The sequence below is a fragment of the Heloderma suspectum genome, chromosome 4, assembly GCF_057233095.1.
Source record: "Heloderma suspectum isolate Gila_16-S chromosome 4, 16-S_ref, whole genome shotgun sequence".
In the NCBI taxonomy this organism is placed as follows: Eukaryota; Metazoa; Chordata; class Lepidosauria; order Squamata; family Helodermatidae; genus Heloderma; species Heloderma suspectum.
In genome coordinates this window covers 308393160-308412832 of record NC_139461.1, presented here as the reverse complement: position 1 = coordinate 308412832, position 19673 = coordinate 308393160, and the positions used below count along the sequence as shown (strand labels likewise).

At 46.2% G+C, this 19673-nt stretch overlaps 1 protein-coding gene across 1 annotated transcript in view; it reads left to right on the top strand.

Moving 5' to 3' along the window:
* Window positions 1-141: 141 nt before the first annotated feature.
* Window positions 142-19673, top strand: part of LOC146348989 (tripartite motif-containing protein 54-like) — a 55674-nt gene continuing 36142 nt past the window's right edge. The window contains exons 1-3 of the mRNA XM_084854467.1: window positions 142-1351; window positions 5221-5381; window positions 13048-13213. Coding sequence (XP_084710593.1) covers window positions 1184-1351; window positions 5221-5381; window positions 13048-13213 — 495 coding nt within the window. The 5' untranslated portion in view covers window positions 142-1183. The remainder of the gene's footprint in view (window positions 1352-5220; window positions 5382-13047; window positions 13214-19673) is intronic.

Genomic DNA, 19673 nt, shown 5'->3' with positions numbered 1-19673 from the left:
TTTAAATGCTCTACGTCAGCAGTAGGGAGCTTGCAACCCTCCAGAAGTTGAACTACAACTCCCATCATTCTCAGCCATTGGCCATGTGGAATGCCATCCATCAGGCCAACAACACCTTTGGGTGGGGGGTGGGTGGGGGTTCCCTGCCTTTCTCTACACTGATAATTCTGCAGGCTCAGTGATACAAGTCTACACACTCTGTGGTGTGTGGCTGATAGGAGTAGGAGTATATAGTAAGGAGGCTGGAAAGACCCAGCATCTGAAAGAGTGGGTGTCACAAAGCTGCCCTTATCAAATACTTTGCAAGGCCCTTTTCCCCCATAAAGAGCAACTTCTAGCTTGGGGGAGGGGAGTGAAACAGACCACAATGGGCTAGCAGCAGCAATCTAACCTTTTGAGGCTCAGCCCAGAGGACATTTTAGTTAGAACTTGAGACATCCTGTGTAAAAATCCAACTTACTTAGATCAGTGGCTCATGCTACAAGGAGGACTTGTCTTATTTGCTCATCTCACCCGGCATTGTCTGCTCTGACTTGCAGCAGTTCCCAGGGGGCTCAGGAAGAGCACGGTCTTTCCCATCACTGATCCTTTTAACTGGAGATGCCAGGGCTGAACTTGGAACCTTCTTCATGCAAAGCATGTGCTCCACCACTGAGTCTACAATCCCTTCCCAGCAATCCAAAGCATTGGGAGGTTTGGTCAAAGGGGTGGGGAGAAAAGAAATCCCAGGGGGAACAGAGGTTAAGAGGGACAAATTTTAGAGCTTCCATTTGATAACCTGCTCATGTTTTGGCTGTGGGTCTCCAGAGTAAGTGAAAATATGGCCAGAGCTCTCCCAGGTTTGAACCAAGGATTCTTATGCTGGAAAGAGGCCTCCCCTTCTGCCCCTTTCTAAATCTTGTGTAGCCTACCCATAATGCCCAAGCTTCCCCTTTAACACACAGTCCTTTGCGTCAGAACAGAAACGGGATGCTGAGACAGAGTCGAAACATAACCAGTTCACTGTCCGAGACAGTATGAGCTGCTGCTATCACATTCCTGGAGCTTTTGAGAAGAGCTAACACTGATCTCCAGGGAAATTAGGCGAACAGCTGCCTCCTGCACTGAGGTGGTGGTGGTGACAAGCTGTTCCTTCTGTACTTTCCCACCATCATCCAGAGGAACGGTTGCCTGTTCCCTTGTCATGTCGACCCACATGGAATACAGCTCCTACCCAAGAGATTGTCCCACTATGGATAGCCTGGAGAGGCAGCTTATCTGCCCTATTTGCTTGGAGATGTTCACCAAGCCGGTGGTCATCCTGCCTTGTCAGCACAACCTGTGCAGGAAATGTGCCAACGACATCTTTCAGGTGAGTTGTGAACAGTTTGGAACTGCAGCTAAATGCTCATGGTCAGGACAGGTGGAGTGGGTTTAGGGGAAGGACCCATACATTTCAAGGATCGCTGTGTGTGTGTGTGTGTGTGTGTGTGTATGTGTGTGCATGCCACTGCTCTATGTACAGAGATACACTGTACACCCTCAGGGATCCAGGCCAGGTGTGGGGGACCAACCTATATGCTTGGAATTCGCTTGTTTATAAGAACTATGTAAGCTGACTTTGGGGGACATGATAAGAGGTTTATAAAACTATGCATGGTTTGGAGAAAATAAAATAAAATTATTTTTCAAAACACTAGATCTTGGGCATCATCTGACAAAACTGATTATCAGTAGATTCAGGATAAATAAAAGCACTTCACACTATATGTAACTTGTGGGATCTAGTCAGTCAATCATCAGTCATTTATTTGTTTAAAACCAGAGGTCAGCACAAAACTTTAGACGATTCACTTGCCAATACAAAATAGGTGACAAATCAATATGCACTTATTTAAGATGATCACCCTGATATGATATAGCAATAGACAGTACATATCTCTTGCGGATTTTTTCAGAAGCTACTGCAGTCATTGTGATCATGCAAGATATATACTGGTATCAGGCAACAAAAAGCAGATCTTACAAGAATTGGACAGCCAAACAGATCAAGTTCCTAAGGAATCTAAGGCAGTTCAGAACATAATGAATGATGTTATCTTACTATATTTTGTAATATAGTTGGCCGCACGCAAAATAATGTAATTCTAGTTCCTTTATCTGCCATTGAGATGTGCTGTTAGGCATTGTTAGGCATTGGAAACAGTTTCATGGATGCCCTTATCAAATCGTGAAAGGTAAACTTTGATCAATAAAGTTGGGCATTGCTGCTCTTAAAAGAGCTGAAACCATTGAGCGAAGCAATCTGGGGAATTTCCATGTCATAAGAACGTAAAGAGAGCTCTGCTGGGTCAGACCAAAGGCCTCTCTAGTCCGGCATTTGGTTTACACAGTAGCCAACCAAATGCCCCAATGGGAAGCCCACAAGCAAGGCATGAGCGCAACAGCACCCTCCCACTCATGTTCCCCTGCGACTGGTATTGAGAAGCATGTTGTCGCCAATACTGGAGGTAATACATATTCATCATGACTAGTAGCTGCTGATAGCCTTCTTCTCCATGAATTTGTCTAAATTGTCTCTTTGGGGACCTGATGCACCATCTCTCTGCTTGACACGCAGCTCTTGTGTGGTGTTGATCTGACCCAGCAGCTGGTGTGGGACTGGATGGATCATAATGCATCACTTTCCATCACTGGATGGATCATAACACATCACTTTCCATCCTGCGCATGTGTCTCTCCTTGGCGTGGCCATCATCATCACTCAATTAGGAGGAAGGAACAGGAAAAATCTAGTGGGAACATTCTTAAGGATAATGAGACTGAAAACAGTTCTGACCTCGGTACTAGAATTACCAGCTCACCAGAAATTAATCCAGGGCTCCTGTCACAAGTTTTCTCCCCTTTCTCCCCCTACCCTCCTTGTCTCTACAATGGCATTGTCGGCTTTAAAAAAAATTCTTTGTATTTATGGCTTCAGTTGCACAACATCCATTGAAATCCCTTCTTGGTGCAAGAGATGGTGGTGCCAATCCAGTCTCACACCAGAGCAGCTTTTGTTGCACTAGTGGAAAAGATGCCAGCAATGCGGTTGCTACTGAGAATGCAGGATTTGTGACCAGTTACCACCTCCTAATCTAGAGGAATTGCTGACCATAGCTGGCAAGCCTCACCTGCCCATGGCTGTAAACCTAGCAAAGTTATTCATGCTTACTTGAGGAATATTGGAAGTTGCCTTATACCATGCCAAGTCTACCCATCTAGCTCAGGAATGGGGAACTTCCAGCCTGTGGGGATTCTGTCTCTGGTCTGCCTGCTTCTCTCCCAGGCTCTGCCCCCCTCTCCCAAGCTCCACCCAGTGCTCAGTGCTAGAGAAAGGCAGGCTTTCTCTAGCACTGAGCAGGGAAAGGTAGTCCCTTTCTCTCTGCCCAGAGAAAGGAATCTGAAGATGTCAGGCGGTGGAAGGGGCAGGGCTTCCAGAGGGAGGAGCCTACCCCCTGACATCAACTGGATCCTGGAGAGAGTCTTGGGAGGCAATCCAGCTCCCCACTTCTGATCTAGCCCATGATTGCCTCTTCTGACTGGCAGTGTCTTTCCAGGTCTTCCCAGGCAAAGAAGGGTTTTTCCCATCATCTTGATCCTTTTAACTAGAGATGTCACTAATTGATTTTGGGACCTTCTGCATCCAACACACATGCTCCTCAACAAACTCTTCCTCCCCCTAGAGCAACCCCATGGCACCTGGAGGATGATAAAGCTTCACTATGCTCAGGCAGACTTTGAGGGTTGATCCACTGCCCACTTTTAACATTTCTCCAAGTGTTTTGTTTGTCTTGCAGGACCGGGATTCCTTCCTTGGGGCATGTACAGCCAGCTTCAGATAACTGAAGGGTTGCAAATGTTCTAATTTCCAATCCTTTGGTTCTCCAGGGGGGTGGCCGACACCTGCCTCTGCACTATTAAATGTCGTGTGTTTACTCTTGGCTTCTGGCCTTTGGTTTCTTGTAAAAATATCACTATCATCATCTTCAGCAGCCTACGTGGCCAGTCTCTTGGTAACCGCTGGGGGATTGATGATGACCTTCGTAAGAGCCACCTGTTCTGAGCTAAAGATACGGCATGTTTTCGTGGCTGGGTTTGAAGATTGCTTTTTGCTTCTAAAGTGCTCAGATTTTGGAAATGTGAGATGGAAAGAAAAGTTTAAATGGAGAAAAGAATGTAAAGATTTATATTTGTTTTGAATGTTCTAAATTGTTTATTGCTCTTTAATGTGTGTGTGCACACTTGTGCATGTGTGACAAATGCACCTCTTTATTCAAAAAGAATCCATATTATGAAGTATTAAATGCTCTGTTTTATATTCCTCCCCTTTGGAACTAAGGGGTATACTTAAGTATGTAGGAATAAAAGCCACAGAGCACTCACCTGGTATAAGATGCCTAGGGCTTAAATTTCTGGTCCATGAGGAGCAGCTTCCAACTTCTTAAGTATCTCTTCGCTTATGGAAACCAAAACAGCATCCCTGATGTAGTATCTTCCCTTTCTACAGTCACTAGAACTGCAATTTCACATTGTAAAAATGAATATTGGGTTGGATCCATGCTTACAATAAACAAATGGAAATCAACCGGAGTTACGTTAGTCATGAACTTGGCCCACTGATTTCAGTGGGTCTGTTGTTCTAAACATGATTAAGTCTGGATTCAACCCATTGTATTTAGGGAAGGGCTGCCTGTAGCACAGTGGTAGAGCACATGCAAAAGGTTTGATCCAGGTTCAATCTCAGGCTTCTAGGGCTGGGAAAGACCCTTGTCTGAAACCCCGAAGAGCTGCTGCCAGTCACTGTCTAGACTATATTGAGCTAGGTAGACCAATGGTATGATTTAGCATAAGGCAGCTTCCTGGGTTCCTACCAGAGCATAGAGAGTTGAGCTTGAGTATTAGTTTTAAGACGTGTGTGTGTAGTCCCTCAGAAATTCTGCCCAAGCTCATTCATCCTGCACTTCCTTTCCTCCCAAAGAACAAAGGGCCATCATGCCTGCCTTTTCTATATTTTAAAATAGCAAATCACAGCCTTCAAAAATAACCATCAAGTTGTGAGGTTGCTTCTAAAACATGTGAACCATCCACTCCACCACTTGAAGATTCCCCTGAGAATCCAGTTCAGGTCTCCACTGCAAAGCCGCACCGATCACCTGACATGATCACAGTCTCTCGTCTAATGCATATTGTGTCTTTCAGTCTCGAGGGACGACCCTGGGATCAGCAGGGAGGTTTCGTTGCCCATCTTGCCGCCACGAGGTGGTTCTGGACAGGCATGGCATCTATGGGCTGCAACGGAATCTCCTGGTTGAGAACATCATTGATATTTACAAGCAAGCGTCAGCAAGAGGGCCAGAGAGGTTGGTTACCTGGTCAGCTGACCATCACGGGGTGGGTGGGTCCTTGTGCCTCAAAATGTGGGTGAGTTGTTTCCCTTTTTGCATAGGCACCTATACCCAGTGACCTTAAATAGCAGTGTGCTGACTGGAGAGAGAGAATGGATAGATCAGCCTCTCGCAACCTGGTGCCCTCAACGTGTGTGGAACTACGTTTATTTGTTTGTTTGTCCCACCCTATACCATTAAGATCTCAGGGCAGCATACGGATAAAATCAATTTAAACACTATAAAATAATACATAATTTAAACAGCTAAAAAGCATATTAACCATTAAACAAGCTAACACCAATTTAAAAAGCTAAAACAATAAACAGTTAAAACAGTGTGCAATTGTAGGGAATTAAATTAGCCTTCAAAGGCTTTGGTGAAAAGCCATGTTTTAACTCGGTGCCTAAATGAAACCAACGTCTGTGCCAATCAGGCCTCCAAGGAGAGGGCATTCCACAGCCGGAGTGCCACTGCAGAGAAGGCCTTCTCCCATGTCCCACCATAGTGTATTTCTCGCACTGGTGAGATGCAGAGGAGGGGCCCTCGAACCGATCTCAATCCTTGGGCAGGCATATATAAGGAGAGGCGCTCCCTCAAATATTGAGGTCCCAAGCTGCTTAGGGATTATGGGCATTGTAGTCCAGCACATCAGGAGAGTGGAAGGCTGGGATAGACATTCAGAGGTGCCTGTGTGTTGGGAGGCAGCACTCAATTTAGTCACAAATTATTATTTTCTTAATTATATGGTCATGAAATATTTCATCTGGCCACTAGAGGACTCTGTGTGCCAAAAAATTGATGATTATCCTTAATCCTTTAGACCCCCTTCATTCCACTCATCTCTTCTTTTTGTAATTGGATCTACTTGATAGAGGAGAAAAGTAAAAACAAAATTTGCCAGTCCTGTGGAATCCCAAAATATTGGGTCACTTGGCCAAAAGATCCCAAGGTAAATTCAGGGGCTACTGGATCAGACCAAAGGCATATTAAAGTCCAGCAACCTGTTTCCCACAGTGGCCAACCAGATGCCCCAATGGGAAGTCCCAAAGCAAGGCATGACTGCAGTAGCACCCTCCGGCTGCTGTTCCCCATCAATCGGTACTCAAAGGTATACTGCTTCTGATACTGAATGAATGAACTGTTTATTACGGTCACAGACCAATACAAGTTTTTATACAAAAGAAAGATATAACTGATTAAGAGTAATTCGATAACAACGATGAATTTTAAAATGGGGGCCAACCTAATTTCCCCCCTAATTTGCACTAATATAAGAAAGAAACTTGCAGCCTTCTTAGTAGTGGGTTCTCCCACACTGAAGGCATTCAAGATGAGGCTGGACAGCCATCTGTCGGGAATGCTCTGACTTGGATTCCTGCATTGAACAGGGGGTTGGACTCGATGGTCTTGTAGGCCCCTTCCAACCCTCCTATTCTATGATTCTATGATAAAGGATGTCATTCTTCAAACAAAACATTGCCAGCTCTTCAGAAGATTGTCCCAGGAGAGTACTTCCTAAGGGGAGAATCACCTTCTCTCTGCAGTCTCTATAAGGATTTCAGTATAGGAGTACATGGGCAACAGACTCTATTGCACCCATTCTGTATGGACACAGATGTTTGTTAATCAGGACCTTATTGAATTGTCCACTTAACAGAGCAAAGAGAACATGCTGAAATGAGCAAGCATGAATGCTCTCTTGTATTTATAAACAGTCAGTGTATGCAGATACAAAGATCTAAAACATCAATATTTTAGAGGATTACTTAGAAGTAATGGAAACAGGATTTAACATCTAAATCAATTTGAGATCTAAATCAACTAATCTCTGCATTAAAGAGTTATGCCTTCTTTAAGTCATAATTGCCCCAAACCCCAGGAGAAAAACCAACCTAAAAATCCTCTTCTCCATCTCCCTCATCCACCAACTAACAAAGGAGTCAGAAAGCAATAAATGAATATAACTAGCAGGAGCTGCAGAAAAATGCACATGTAGCCACCATTTCAAGTCATTTATCCAAGCCTAGCATTCAACTGATTGGATACCCACTTCCAAGCAAATCGCTGCATTCTCCACACAGGGAGGTAAACCCAGAATTTTCCTAGGGAAACTAGATTGAACTCTTTCCACCTGAGAGTTGAACCTAGGGATGTCATGGGAGTCAGAGGGGTGGTGGTGGTAGAGTCAGGTGGAGTCCCCCCCACTTAGCCTCCTGGACCTTGCTCGCCAAGCCACCACACGGTCCACAAGCACCCGGCAGCTGCCTGACCCCTCAGCAGGCTGCCATTTTGCAACAAAATTAGCAGCTTGGGTTTTTCCGTAAATGTACTGTTATGTAAATGGTGGCTGCAAAGGGGCCATTTACGCAACATTACAGGTGTAAATGGTCCATTTACACCTGTAATGTTAAGTGAATGACCCCTTTATGGCTGTCATTTATGCAACATTACTTTATGGAAAAACCCAAGCTGCCATTTTTTGCAAAATGGCGGCTCGCTGAGGGGTCGGGCAGCTGCTGGGCGCTTTCTGGGCCCCCATGGATGATGTGGAGGCTTGTCCAGGGAGCCAAGCAGGGGCAAATGGATGGTGGTGGCTCAGGGAGCACCTGGTGGCATGGACAAAGGTAAATCTGTCCATCCCTAGTTGAACCCAGATATCCAAATTGGGATACCAAAGGTAAGCATCTGATACTGGAGGTGATATATAGCTATCCTGACTCATAGCTGTTGATAGCTTTGTCCTCCATGAATTTGTCTAATCCCCCTTTAAAGCCATCCAAGTTGGTGGCTATCACCCTATATGTTGTTGTTGTTCAGTCGTTCAGTCGTGTCCGACTCTTCATGACCCCATGGACCAGGCCTTCCTGTCCTGCGCTCTCTCCCGGAGCGTGCTCAAGTTCATATTCATTGCATCGGTGATGCTATCTAGCCATCTCATCCTCTGCCGTCCCCTTCTCCTTTTGCCTTCAGTCTTTCCCAGCATCAGGGTCTTTTCCAGAGAGTATATGGCAGTAGCCAATTCCATAGTTCAGCTATGTGCTGTGTGAAGATGTCCTTCCTTTTATCTGTCCTGAATCCCCTGGCAACCAGAAAAGAGACTGGGAGAATGGAATGGGGCACAAAACGGGCAAAGAATTCAAAATGGAATGCATGAGTGGTAGTAGAAGTGGGTTGGGCAGGGAATTGAGAGGAAGGGGACCACTGTGGGTCTGGCTTGGCACTACTCTTGAGGTTGAGCTTGTAAAATCAGAGTGCCAAGATTTGAGATCCAAACCACTTGGATCTGCCACGCCCAAAAGAAAAATGTATTTCCTTGAGAGCGGGATGTGATGCAAGGTCAGCTAGGGTTGGTTTTTGGTTACCCTTAAACACACATCCATATCCTGCCATTTATTTTTACCATTACAGTAGTTAAAGAATAGGGGAAAGGTGGTTTCCCCCTGCTCTCATTATTTCAGTGGCTGCTTCTGGGTGGGGTGAGACTCTAAGAGGACAATACCTAAGAGCCAGGGAGATTTTCCTAGGAGCCCCATAGGAAGAAAAACCTGCGTCTTGGCATCTACAGCAGGCCAATGAGCAGAAGCAAGGCCCAGGATGCCCTCATTAAAGTCAGTGGTGTAGTGGAGTCAGGGCTCACAGGGATGCAGTGCTGGCACCTTGTATTAGCAGGGACACCGGTGTCATCTGCTACCCCCATCAAAATTCCCTTTTCCCTCTGCGCTTAGCTGCAGTCCTCACAGTCTCTGGGTGGAAATGAATTTTCCCAGCAACAATATAATGTCCCCTTTTGTAATGCAAAATATTTTGGGATGACTTGATCTAGAATGAGCAGTTAAGGCCCATTAGCTTTATGAGAGACCTGCTCCTGGTGGAGATGAAAACTGCTAGAAATGATGTGTTGATATGAATCCACAGAGCTGCTTGCATTTTGGGGCTCTCCTGGGCCAGGGGGCTCTGGAGACTGTCATGATGAGTGCCTGTACCTCGACATTTACCACTACACCACTGATTAAAAGTGGGCTGTATGTGGTAGCCTGGGTTGTCCCAGAGCCAAACTTAGTCCCTGCTCTGGCTCCCCCCAATCCAGACATCTCTGGTTAACAATCCCTTGCAACAAGGACTCCAAAAGCGATTCGCCCGCATAGGTATTTGTTCAGTCGTTCAGTCGTGTCTGACTCTTCGTGACCCCATGGACCACAGCAGGCCAGGCCTTCCTGTCCTGCGCTCTCTCCCGGTGCGTGCTCAAGTCCATATTCATTGCATCAGTGATGCTCATCCTCTGCCGCCCCCTTCTCCTTTTGCCTTCAGTCTTTCCCAGAATCAGGGTCTTTTCCAGAGAGTTTTCTCTTTGCATTAGGTGGCCAAAATATTTGAGCTTCAGCTTCAGTATCTGTCCTTCCAATGAGCAGTCAGGGTTGATTTCCTTTAGGATGGACTGATTGGACCTCCTTGCAGTCCAGGGGACTCGTCAGAGTCTTCTCCAGCACCACAGTTCGAAAGCATCAATTCTTCGGCGCTCAGCCTTCCTTATAGTCCAGCTCTCACAGCCATACGTTGCTACTGGGAAAACCATAGCTTTGATTATACGAACCTTTGTCAGCAAGGTGATGTCTCTGCTTCTTACTATGCTGTCTAGGTTTGCCATGGCTTTCCTCCCAAGGAGCAAGTGTCTTTTAATTTCATGGCTACAGTCACTGTCTGCGGTGATCTTGGAGCCGAAGAAAATACAATCTGTCACTGCTTCCATTTCTTCCCCTTCTATATGCCAGGAAGTGATGGGGCCAGATGCCACGATCTTAGTTTTCTTAATGTTGAGTTTCAAACCAGCTTTTGCACGCTCCACTTTCACCATTAACAAGACGCTCTTCAGATCCTCTTCGCTTTCTGCCATTAGGGTGGTATCATCTGCGTATCGGAGGTTGTTGATAATTCTCCTGGCAATCTTAATTCCGTGATTCATCCAACCTGGCGTTTCTCATGATGTACTCTGCATATAAGTTAAATAAGCAGGGCAATAATATGCAGCCTTGTCGTACCCCTTTCCCAATTTTGAACCAATCGGTTGTTCCATGTCTGGTTCTTACTGTTGCTTCCTGACCCTCATACAGGTTTCTCAGGAGACAGGTAAGGTGGTCTGGTACTCCCATCTCTTTCAGAATTTGCCACAGTTTGTTGTGATCCACACAATCAAAGGCTTTAGCGTAGTCAATGAAGCAGAAATAGAAGTTTTTCTGGAATTCTCTTGCTTTCTCCATGATGCAGCGAATGTTGGCGATTTGATCTCTAGTTCCTCTGCCTCTTCAGAACCCAGCTTGTACTTCCAGTAGTTCTCGGTTCACATATTGCTGAAGCCTAGCTTGTAGGATTTTGAGCATAACCTTGCTGGCATGTGAAATGAGCGCAATTGTGCAGTAGTTTGAACACTCTTTGGCATTGCCCTTCATTGGAATTGGAATGTAAACTGACCTTTTCCAGTCTTGTGGCCACTGCTGAGTGTTCCAAATTTCTTGGCATATTGAGTGCAGCACTTTAACAGCATCATCTTTTAGGATCTTAAATAGCTCAGCTGGAATACTGTCATCTCCGCTAGCTTTGTTGTTAGTCATGCTTCCTAAGACCCACTTGACTTCACTCTCTAGGATGTCCGGCTCAAGTTCAGTGACCGCACTATCATGGCTATCAGGGACATTCAGATCTTTTCTGTATAGTTCTTCTGTGTATTCTTGCCACCTCTTCTTAATCTCATCTGCTTCTGTTAGGTCCCTGCCTTCTTTGTCCTTTATCATGCCCGTCTTTGCACAAAACGTTCCCTTGAGATCTCCGATTTTCTTGAAGAGATCTCTAGTCTTTCCCATTCTATTGTTTGTTAACCCGGTTATTTCTTGACTTCCTACTTTAGCATTCCAATCCCCTATGATGAAAAGGACATCTTTTTTTGGTGTTAGTTCTAGAAGTTGGTGTAGGTCTTCATAGAACCGATCAACCTCAGCTTCTTTGGCCTCAGTGGTTGGGGCATAGACTTGAATTACTGTGATGTTGAATGGTTTGCCTTGGATTCGTACTGAGATCATTCTATCGTTTTTGAGATTGTACCCCAGTACTGCTTTTCCCACCCTTTTGTTGACTATGAGTGCTACTCCATTTCTTCTATGGGATTCTTGCCCACAGTAGTAGATATGAGGGTCACCTGAATTAAATTCACCCATGCTTGTCCATTTTAGTTCACTGATTCCCAAGATGTCGATGTTCAATCTTGCCATCTCATGTTTGACCACCTCCAGCTTACCTTGATTCATTGATCTTACATTCCAGGTTCCTAAACAATATTGTTCTTTACAGCATTGGATTTTCAGATTTTCACCACCAGACGCATCCACAGCTGAGTGTCCTTTTGGTTTTGGCCCAGCCGCTTCACTCTTTCTGGCGCTACTTGGAAATTCCCTCTGCTCTTCCCCAATAGTATATTGGACACATTCCGACCTGAGGGGCTCCTCTTCCGGCGTCATCTCTTTTAGCCTTGTGATACGTTCCATGGGGTTTTCTTGGCAAGAATACTGGAGTGGGTTGCCATTTCCTTCTCCAGTGGACCACATTTTGTCAGAACTCTCTGCCATGACCTGTCCGTCTTGGGTGCCCCTGCACGGCATAGCTTATGGCTTCACTGAGTTACACAAGCCCCTTCATCACAACAAGGCAGTGATCCATTAAGGGGGCATAAGTGTTTACTAGCCCATTTTCCCCACATCTACCGACGTTAGTCATAGTGGAGAATAAGCCTTCCAAATTCAACCTTCTATTACAAGGATGTTTCTCGAGTAGCAGACCTGGGCAAGACCTCCTGAGCAAGGCCTTGGAGAGCTGCTGCCAATCAGAGTAGGCCAACCTTCCCCAAACCTGGTGCCCTCCAGCTGTGTTGGACTCCATTGCCCATGCTGGATGGAGATGATGGATGAGAGATGTAGTCCAACACATCTGGAGGGCACCAGGTTGGTGGGGATGGCTGGAGAAGACAATACTGAGTTAGATGGGTGGGCCAATGGTCTGACTCTGTGTAAGGCAACTTCGGATACCCAGGTTCATTTGTGGCACGTCAGTGGCCTGAAAGAATAACCCCCAGTTTCTTCCAATTTGCAGCATTTGCTTGCCTAATCATCTGGAGACTTTGGTCACTTGCTACAGTTGACTGGGTGACTGTCAAATCTAGATGAATAGGTGGCCAGGCCTCAAATGAACCTAAGGCATCCTTCCCCAACCCAGTGTCCTCCAGATGTGTTAGACTACAATTTCTAGCATTCCTGCCCATTGGTCATGGTGGCTGGGGCTGATGGGAATTGGAATCTTCAGTCCATCTAGTGGAGGGGCCATAGTTCAGTGGAATATTATATGACTTGCATGCAGAAGGTACCAGGTTCAATCCCAATCTCTAGGGATCTCCCAGTCAAACTACCAATCAATCTCTAGGTAGGGCTAGGAAAGGGTTCTGTCTGAAACCCTGGAGAGCCACTGCCAGTCAGTGTCAACAATAGTCTCTTCTAACTGGCAGCAGCTTTCCAAGGTCTATTAATGTCCGTATCCACACACATATCTTATATACACATTTTTCTTATCTGCTCCAACCCTTGTCCCTGTCCCCAATCAGACCTCTGTTAAAAAGTGAGCATCCAACCTGTGAAGAACACGAAGAAGAAAAGATCAACATCTACTGTGTGACGTGTGCGGTCCCCACCTGCTCCCTCTGCAAGGTCTTTGGAGAACACAAGGAATGTGAAGTGGCCCCTCTTTCGGACATCTATACTAAACAGAAGGTTGGCCTGGCGTTGCTTGCATCCGCTTACAAGGGCACCTACGTCCCTTCCATTTATGTTTTGTGAAGCTGGGATGTTCTAGATCAGCCTTCCCCAACCTGGTGCGGTCCAGATGTGTTGGACTACAACTCCCATCATTCCTGGCCAGCAATGGTCAGTGGTGCCTGGGAATGGGCGGAGTTGCAGGAAGATAATTTAAATGGAGACTCTGGATCCTGGATCTGGGACTGCCACTGAACTATGGCCCCTACTGATGGATGGCTGCTATGACATAACAGCAGATCTCCATCACATGTTTAAAGCCAGTCTCAAAGCTGCTTGACTGCTATAGCTTCCAGTTAAGGGGCTCTGGGAAGCGTAGTGCTATGAAGGGGCTTAAATATTTTAGTGAAGATGGGCCATAAGAGGCATCTGCCAACCTGGAGTTGCATTTCCATCACACAACAATCCCCCTGGCTAAGGTACAGCCTGGGACCTCTACCTTAGACAGTGATTGTGGTTGGGCCATAGCTTCACATGCTTGCATGCAGAAGATCCCATGTTCAGCCTTTGGTGTTTACAGGCTCTTGGGTGGCAAGATATTCCTGAAACCTTGAGCTGCTCCCAGCTAGAGTAGACAATAGTAGGCTAAAAGGACCAGTAGTCCAACTTGGTATAGTGCAGCTTCACTGAGCACAAGGAGCCCCAGTGATGAAGCATCAAGGTAAAAAGAAGTATTTTAGAACACAGGCGAGTTAAGCACCTATCCAAGGAAAAGGTAAGTGCTATTTACTTGTTTAATTATTAAATTATCTCAGGTAATCATTTAAAACTCATTGAAACTCATAAATCATCAGCTGAAGCCAAAACAAGGGCACAGCAAAGGGAGCTGAATTCTAGAAGGGTAACCCTTTACAAACTTATGGTTGAGAGCTAAATCCCAGGAGGGACAGCCAGCAGAAACATACAGTTCTTGCAGCCCTGCTCTAACAGAGATTCCTGAGTGGTTGAAGAGAACCTCAACCACAAACTCAAACTCTGGAAAGGGGCAGTAAAAGAAATACATAGCTCTATATTGACAAGGGCCACTGTGCAGGCCAAGATAGAAGGCTCTGCTTAGTTATAAACAAAAAAAATTGTAGTCTAGCTTCAGTTCAGGCTCAGTTAGGCTCAGGTTTTAGGACTTATAGGGCAGCTCATAAACTAAAATTCAGAAATAGGCCTCATCCCAAGGTGAGAGTTCAGCTTTTTATTTAGCTTCAAAAACAAAATGAAGAGTGAAAAAAATTCACACTGAGCCAGGATCAGTGACACAGCTCCTTGCATTCCCAGGGCAGCGCAAACTACATCCTTTCCTTAATCACCTACCCATTGTCTATTGTCTTCTCCCCTAAGTAGAAAATCTGCATTTCAGGGGGCTCAGCTGACCTAGATTTCCAGTCACTAGAAGTTAGTTCAGGCCAGTAGTTGAGCCACACCCTATAAATGAGGCCTTCTCATCTAATTGGCTGCAGCAGCAGTTGGGGCAAGGTAGCTAAAGATATACAAAGAAACAGGCTTGTGAGGGAATCTGGCTCACCAAGCACAAGAAGCCCCCATGGCAAAGCATGAAAATAAAAAGCCTTTTAACACATGTGAGTTAAGCACCCATGTGAGTTTAGCAACAGGGTGAGGAAGCCAGGGCAGCCGACTCTTCTGCACCCTCTCCTAGTAAAGAACTATAAATAAATAACTATAAATTCTGATGGATTCCAGAGGGCTCTGGGGGATTTTCCTGGTGGTATAGCTGGTGCGGCTCAGATCATGAGCTTCTTGTTGCAAAATTTCGGCTTAAATTGAAGAACGTAGGGAAAGCCACTAAACCTTTCAGGTATGACCTAAATCATATCCCTGATGAATATACAGTGGAGGTGAGGAATAGATTTCAGGGATTAGAACTGATAGACAGAGTGCCTGAGGAACTATGGACGGAGGTCCGTAACATTGTTCAGGAGGCAGCAACGAAATCCGTCCCAAAGAAAAATAAATGCAAGAAAGCCAAGTGGCTGTCTGATGAGGCTTTACAAGTAGCTCACGAAAGAAGGGAAGCGAAAAGCAAGGGAGAAAGGGGAAGATATACCCAACTGAATGCAGAGTTCCAGAGAATAGCAAGGAGAGACAAGAAGGCCTTCTTAAATGAACAATGCAAAGAAATCGAGGAAAACAACAGAATGGGAAAGACTAGAGATCTCTTCAAGAAAATTGGAGATCTCAAGGGAACGTTTTGTGCAAAGACGGGCATGATAAAGGACAAAGAAGGCAGGGACCTAACAGAAGCAGATGAGATTAAGAAGAGGTGGCAAGAATACACAGAAGAACTATACAGGAAAGATTTGAATGTCCCTGATAGCCATGATAGTGCGGTCACTGAACTTGAGCCGGACATCCTAGAGAGTGAAGTCAAGTGGGCCTTAGGAAGCATTAGTAACAACAAAGCTAGCGGAGATGACAGTATTCCAGTCGAGCTATTTAAAATCCTAAAAGATGATGCTGTTAAAGTGCTGCATTCAATATGCCAACAAATCTGGAACACTCAACAGTGGCCACAAGACTGGAAAAGGTCAGTTTACATTCCAATTCCAAAGAAGGGCAACGCCAAAGATTGTTCAAACTACCGCACAATTGCGCTCATTTCACATGCCAGCAAGGTGATGCTCAAAATCCTACAAGCTAGGCTTCAGCAGTATGCGAACCGAGAACTACCGGAAGTACAAGCTGGGTTCTGAAGAGGCAGAGGAACTAGAGATCAAATCGCCAACATTCGCTGCATCATGGAGAAAGCAAGAGAATTCCAGAAAAACTTCTATTTCTGCTTCATTGACTACGCTAAAGCCTTTGATTGTGTGGATCACAACAAACTGTGGCAAATTCTTAAAGTGATGGGAGTACCAGACCACCTTACCTGTCTCCTGAGAAACCTGTACGAGGGTCAAGAAGCAACAGTAAGAACCAGAGATGGAACAACCGATTGGTTCAAAATTGGGAAAGGAGTACGACAAGGCTGCATATTGTCACCCTGCTTATTTAACTTATATGCAGAGTACATCATGAGAAATGCCGGGTTGGATGAATCAGAGGTCGGAATTAAGATTGCCGGGAGAATTATCAACAACCTCCGATATGCAGACGATACCACCCTAATGGCAGAAAGCGAAGAGGATCTCAAGAGCTTCTTGTTGAGGGTGAAAGAGGAGAGTGCAAAAGCTGGTTTGAAACTCAACATTAAAAAAACGAAGATCATGGCATCTGGCCCTATCACTTCCTGGCATATAGAAGGGGAAGAAATGGAAGCAGTGACAGATTTTACTTTCTTGGGCTCCAAGATCCCCGCAGACGGTGACTGTAGCCATGAAATTAAAAGACGCTTGCTCCTTGGGAGGAAAGCTATGGCCAACCTAGACAGCATAGTAAGAAGCAGAGACATCACCTTGCCGACAAAGGTCCGTCTAATCAAAGCTATGGTTTTCCCAGTAGTAATGTATGGCTGTGAGAGCTGGACTATAAGGAAGGCTGAGCGCCGAAGAATTGATGCTTTCGAACTGTGGTGCTGGAGAAGACTCTTACGAGTCCCCTGGACTGCAAGGAGGTCAAATCAGTCCATCCTAAAGGAAATCAACCCTGATTGCTCTTTGGAAGGACAGATACTGAAGCTGAAGCTCAAATATTTTGGCCACCAAATGCGAAGAGAAAACTCTCTGGAAAAGACCCTGATGCTGGGAAAGACTGAAGGCAAAAGGAGAAGGGGACGGCAGAGGATGAGATGGCTAGATAGCATCACGGATGCAATGAATATGAACTTGAGCACGCTCCGGGAGAGAGCGCAGGACAGGAAGGCCTGGCGTGCTATGGTCCATGGGGTCACGAAGAGTCGGACACGACTGAACGACTGAACAACAACAACAACAAATAGCTGGTGCTCCTGTCAAAGCCCAGGTCACTCTGTGGAACGCAGAGATGACTCAGGCAGTTGATACGATCGCACCCAAGCACCCTCTCTCCCTGAGCAGAGCCTGGCCAGCTCCTTGGTATACACCCAAGTGGAGGGCAATGAAGCAAGATGGCTAGAATGCAGGTGGCTAGAATGCAGGTGGAGGAAAACTTGTGCTGAGTCTGACTAAACACAAGTTAGAGCTCATTATCGAGCCTGCTCTGTAGCGGTGAGGGTGGCAAAGAGACAGTTCTTTTCCACCAGCATTGCATCTTCTCAGTGTTGTTCAGCAGAGCTTTTCCGAGTGGTTCACGGCCTGTTACATTCTGGGCCAAGGACAGAGACTGTGGAACCCTCAGTAGCACGCTGTGACGAGTTTGCACGGCACTTTGAAGATAAAGTTGCTCAGATTCATCATGAATTGGACACCACGATTAATGCAGTTCCATTGGCAGAGGCGTCCAGAGCACCGTCTGGTCCAGTTTTATTGGATGAGTTTCAGTTATTGAGGCCCGAGGATGCATGCAAGGTGCTTGGCCAAATCCAGTCCACCACCTATGTGCTCGATCCTTGCCCTTCATGACTTATTACATCAAACAAGGAGGGGATGTCCGGCTGGGTCCAGGAGGTTGTAAATTCCTCCTTGAGAGAGGGAGTGGTGCCAGCTGCTTTAAAAGAGGCAGTAATCATGCCACTCCTGGAAAACGCCTAACCTGGACCCAGAGGACATTAACAACTATAGGCCAGTGGCCAACGTCTCCTTCCTGGGCAAGGTCCTTGAGCGAGTGGTTGCCAGCCAGCTCCAGGCACTCTTGAATGAAACGGGGTGTGGAGGCTCTCCAGTATATATTGCACTGAGTGCGACATGTATGACTATCTGCCAGCTGGACAGAAGTCATGGGTGTGTGCTTGGTGTAATGTGCTCCTGGCTCTCAGGGAACAAGTCTGTTCCCTTGAAGACAAGGTGGGTGACTTGGAGAAGCTAAGAGAGGCAGAAAGGTTAGTGGATGAGACCTTTGGGGACCTAACAGCAGTGTTTCAATCCCTGGAAGAAAACTCCTCTGCTGTCGTGGAGAAGGGGGGTCTCGGGGAAGGAGTGAGTCATTCCTTGGAAGACGAACAAATATCCTCTCACACTGAGGGGGTGCCAGCAGGGGGCTTGTAGTAGTGGGAGATTCAAGCATTAGACACATAGACAGCTGGGTTTGTTGAAGGACGTGTAAACTGCATGGTATACTGCCTGCCTGGTGCAAAGGTTGCAGATCATAGAATAGCAGGGTTGGAAGGGGTCTATAAGGCCATCAAGTCCAACCCCCTGCTCAATGCAGGAATCCCAAGTCAGAGCATCCCTGACAAGTGGCTGTCCAGCCTCATCTTGAATGCCTCCAGTATGGGAGAGCCCACCACCTCCCCAGGCAATTGGTTCCATTGTCGTCTTGCTCTAACAGTCAGGGCATTTTTCCTGATGTTCAGCCAGAATCTGGCTTCCTGGAACTTGAGCCCATTATTCCGTGTCCTGCACTCTGGAGTGATTGAGAAGAGATCCTGGCCTTCCTCTCTATGACAACCTTTCAGGTACTTGCAGAGTGCTATCATATCTCCCCTCAGTCTTCTCTTCTCAAGGCTCAACATGCCCAGTTCTTTCAGTCTCTCCTCATAGGGCTTTGTTTCCAGTCCCCTGATCATCTTTGTTGCCCTCCTCTGAACCCTCTCCAGTTTGTCTGCATCCTTCTTTAAGTGTGGTGCCCAGAACTGGACACAGTACTCCAGATGAGGCCTAACCAGTGCTGAGTAGAGGGGAACTAGTACTTCCTGGGATTTGGAAGCTATGCTTCTATTAATGCAGCCAAAATAGCATTTGCCTCTTTTGCAGCCACATCACCTTGTTGGCTCATATCCAGCTTGTGATCTACAACAATTCCAAGGTCCTTCTCGCTTGTAGTGTTGTTGAGTCAAGTATCCCCCACCTTGTAACTATGCATTGGGTTTCTTTTTCCTAGGTGCAGAACTTGGCCACACACCATCTAGACAAGTTTGTAGATGGTGCTGGGGTGGGATCAGTGATCATGATCCATGCTGGTACCAGTGATGTGGGAAAATGTAGTCGTGAGGTCCTGGAAGCCAAATTTAGGTTGCTGGGAAGGAGGTTGAAATCCAGGACCACCAAGGTGGCTTTCTCTGAAATGCTGCCTGTTCCATGCACAGGACCAGCTAGACAGGCCAAGGTGAGGAGTCCCAATGCATGGATGAGATGGTGGTGCAGGAAGGGAGGGGTTCAGATTGGTTATGCACAGGGGAACATTTTGGGACAAGCCGGGCTTGTAGAAGAGGGACAGGCTTCATTTGAACCAGAACAGAAACAGACTGCTGGCACTTAACATAAAAATGCTGGCAGAAGAGCTTTTAAATTAAACACTGGAGGAAAGCTGACAGGAGCTGGGAAGCATCCAGTTTGGGATGAGTCATCCTTAGGCGATGAAGATGAAAATGTTTCCTATTGCCCAAATGGGCCAG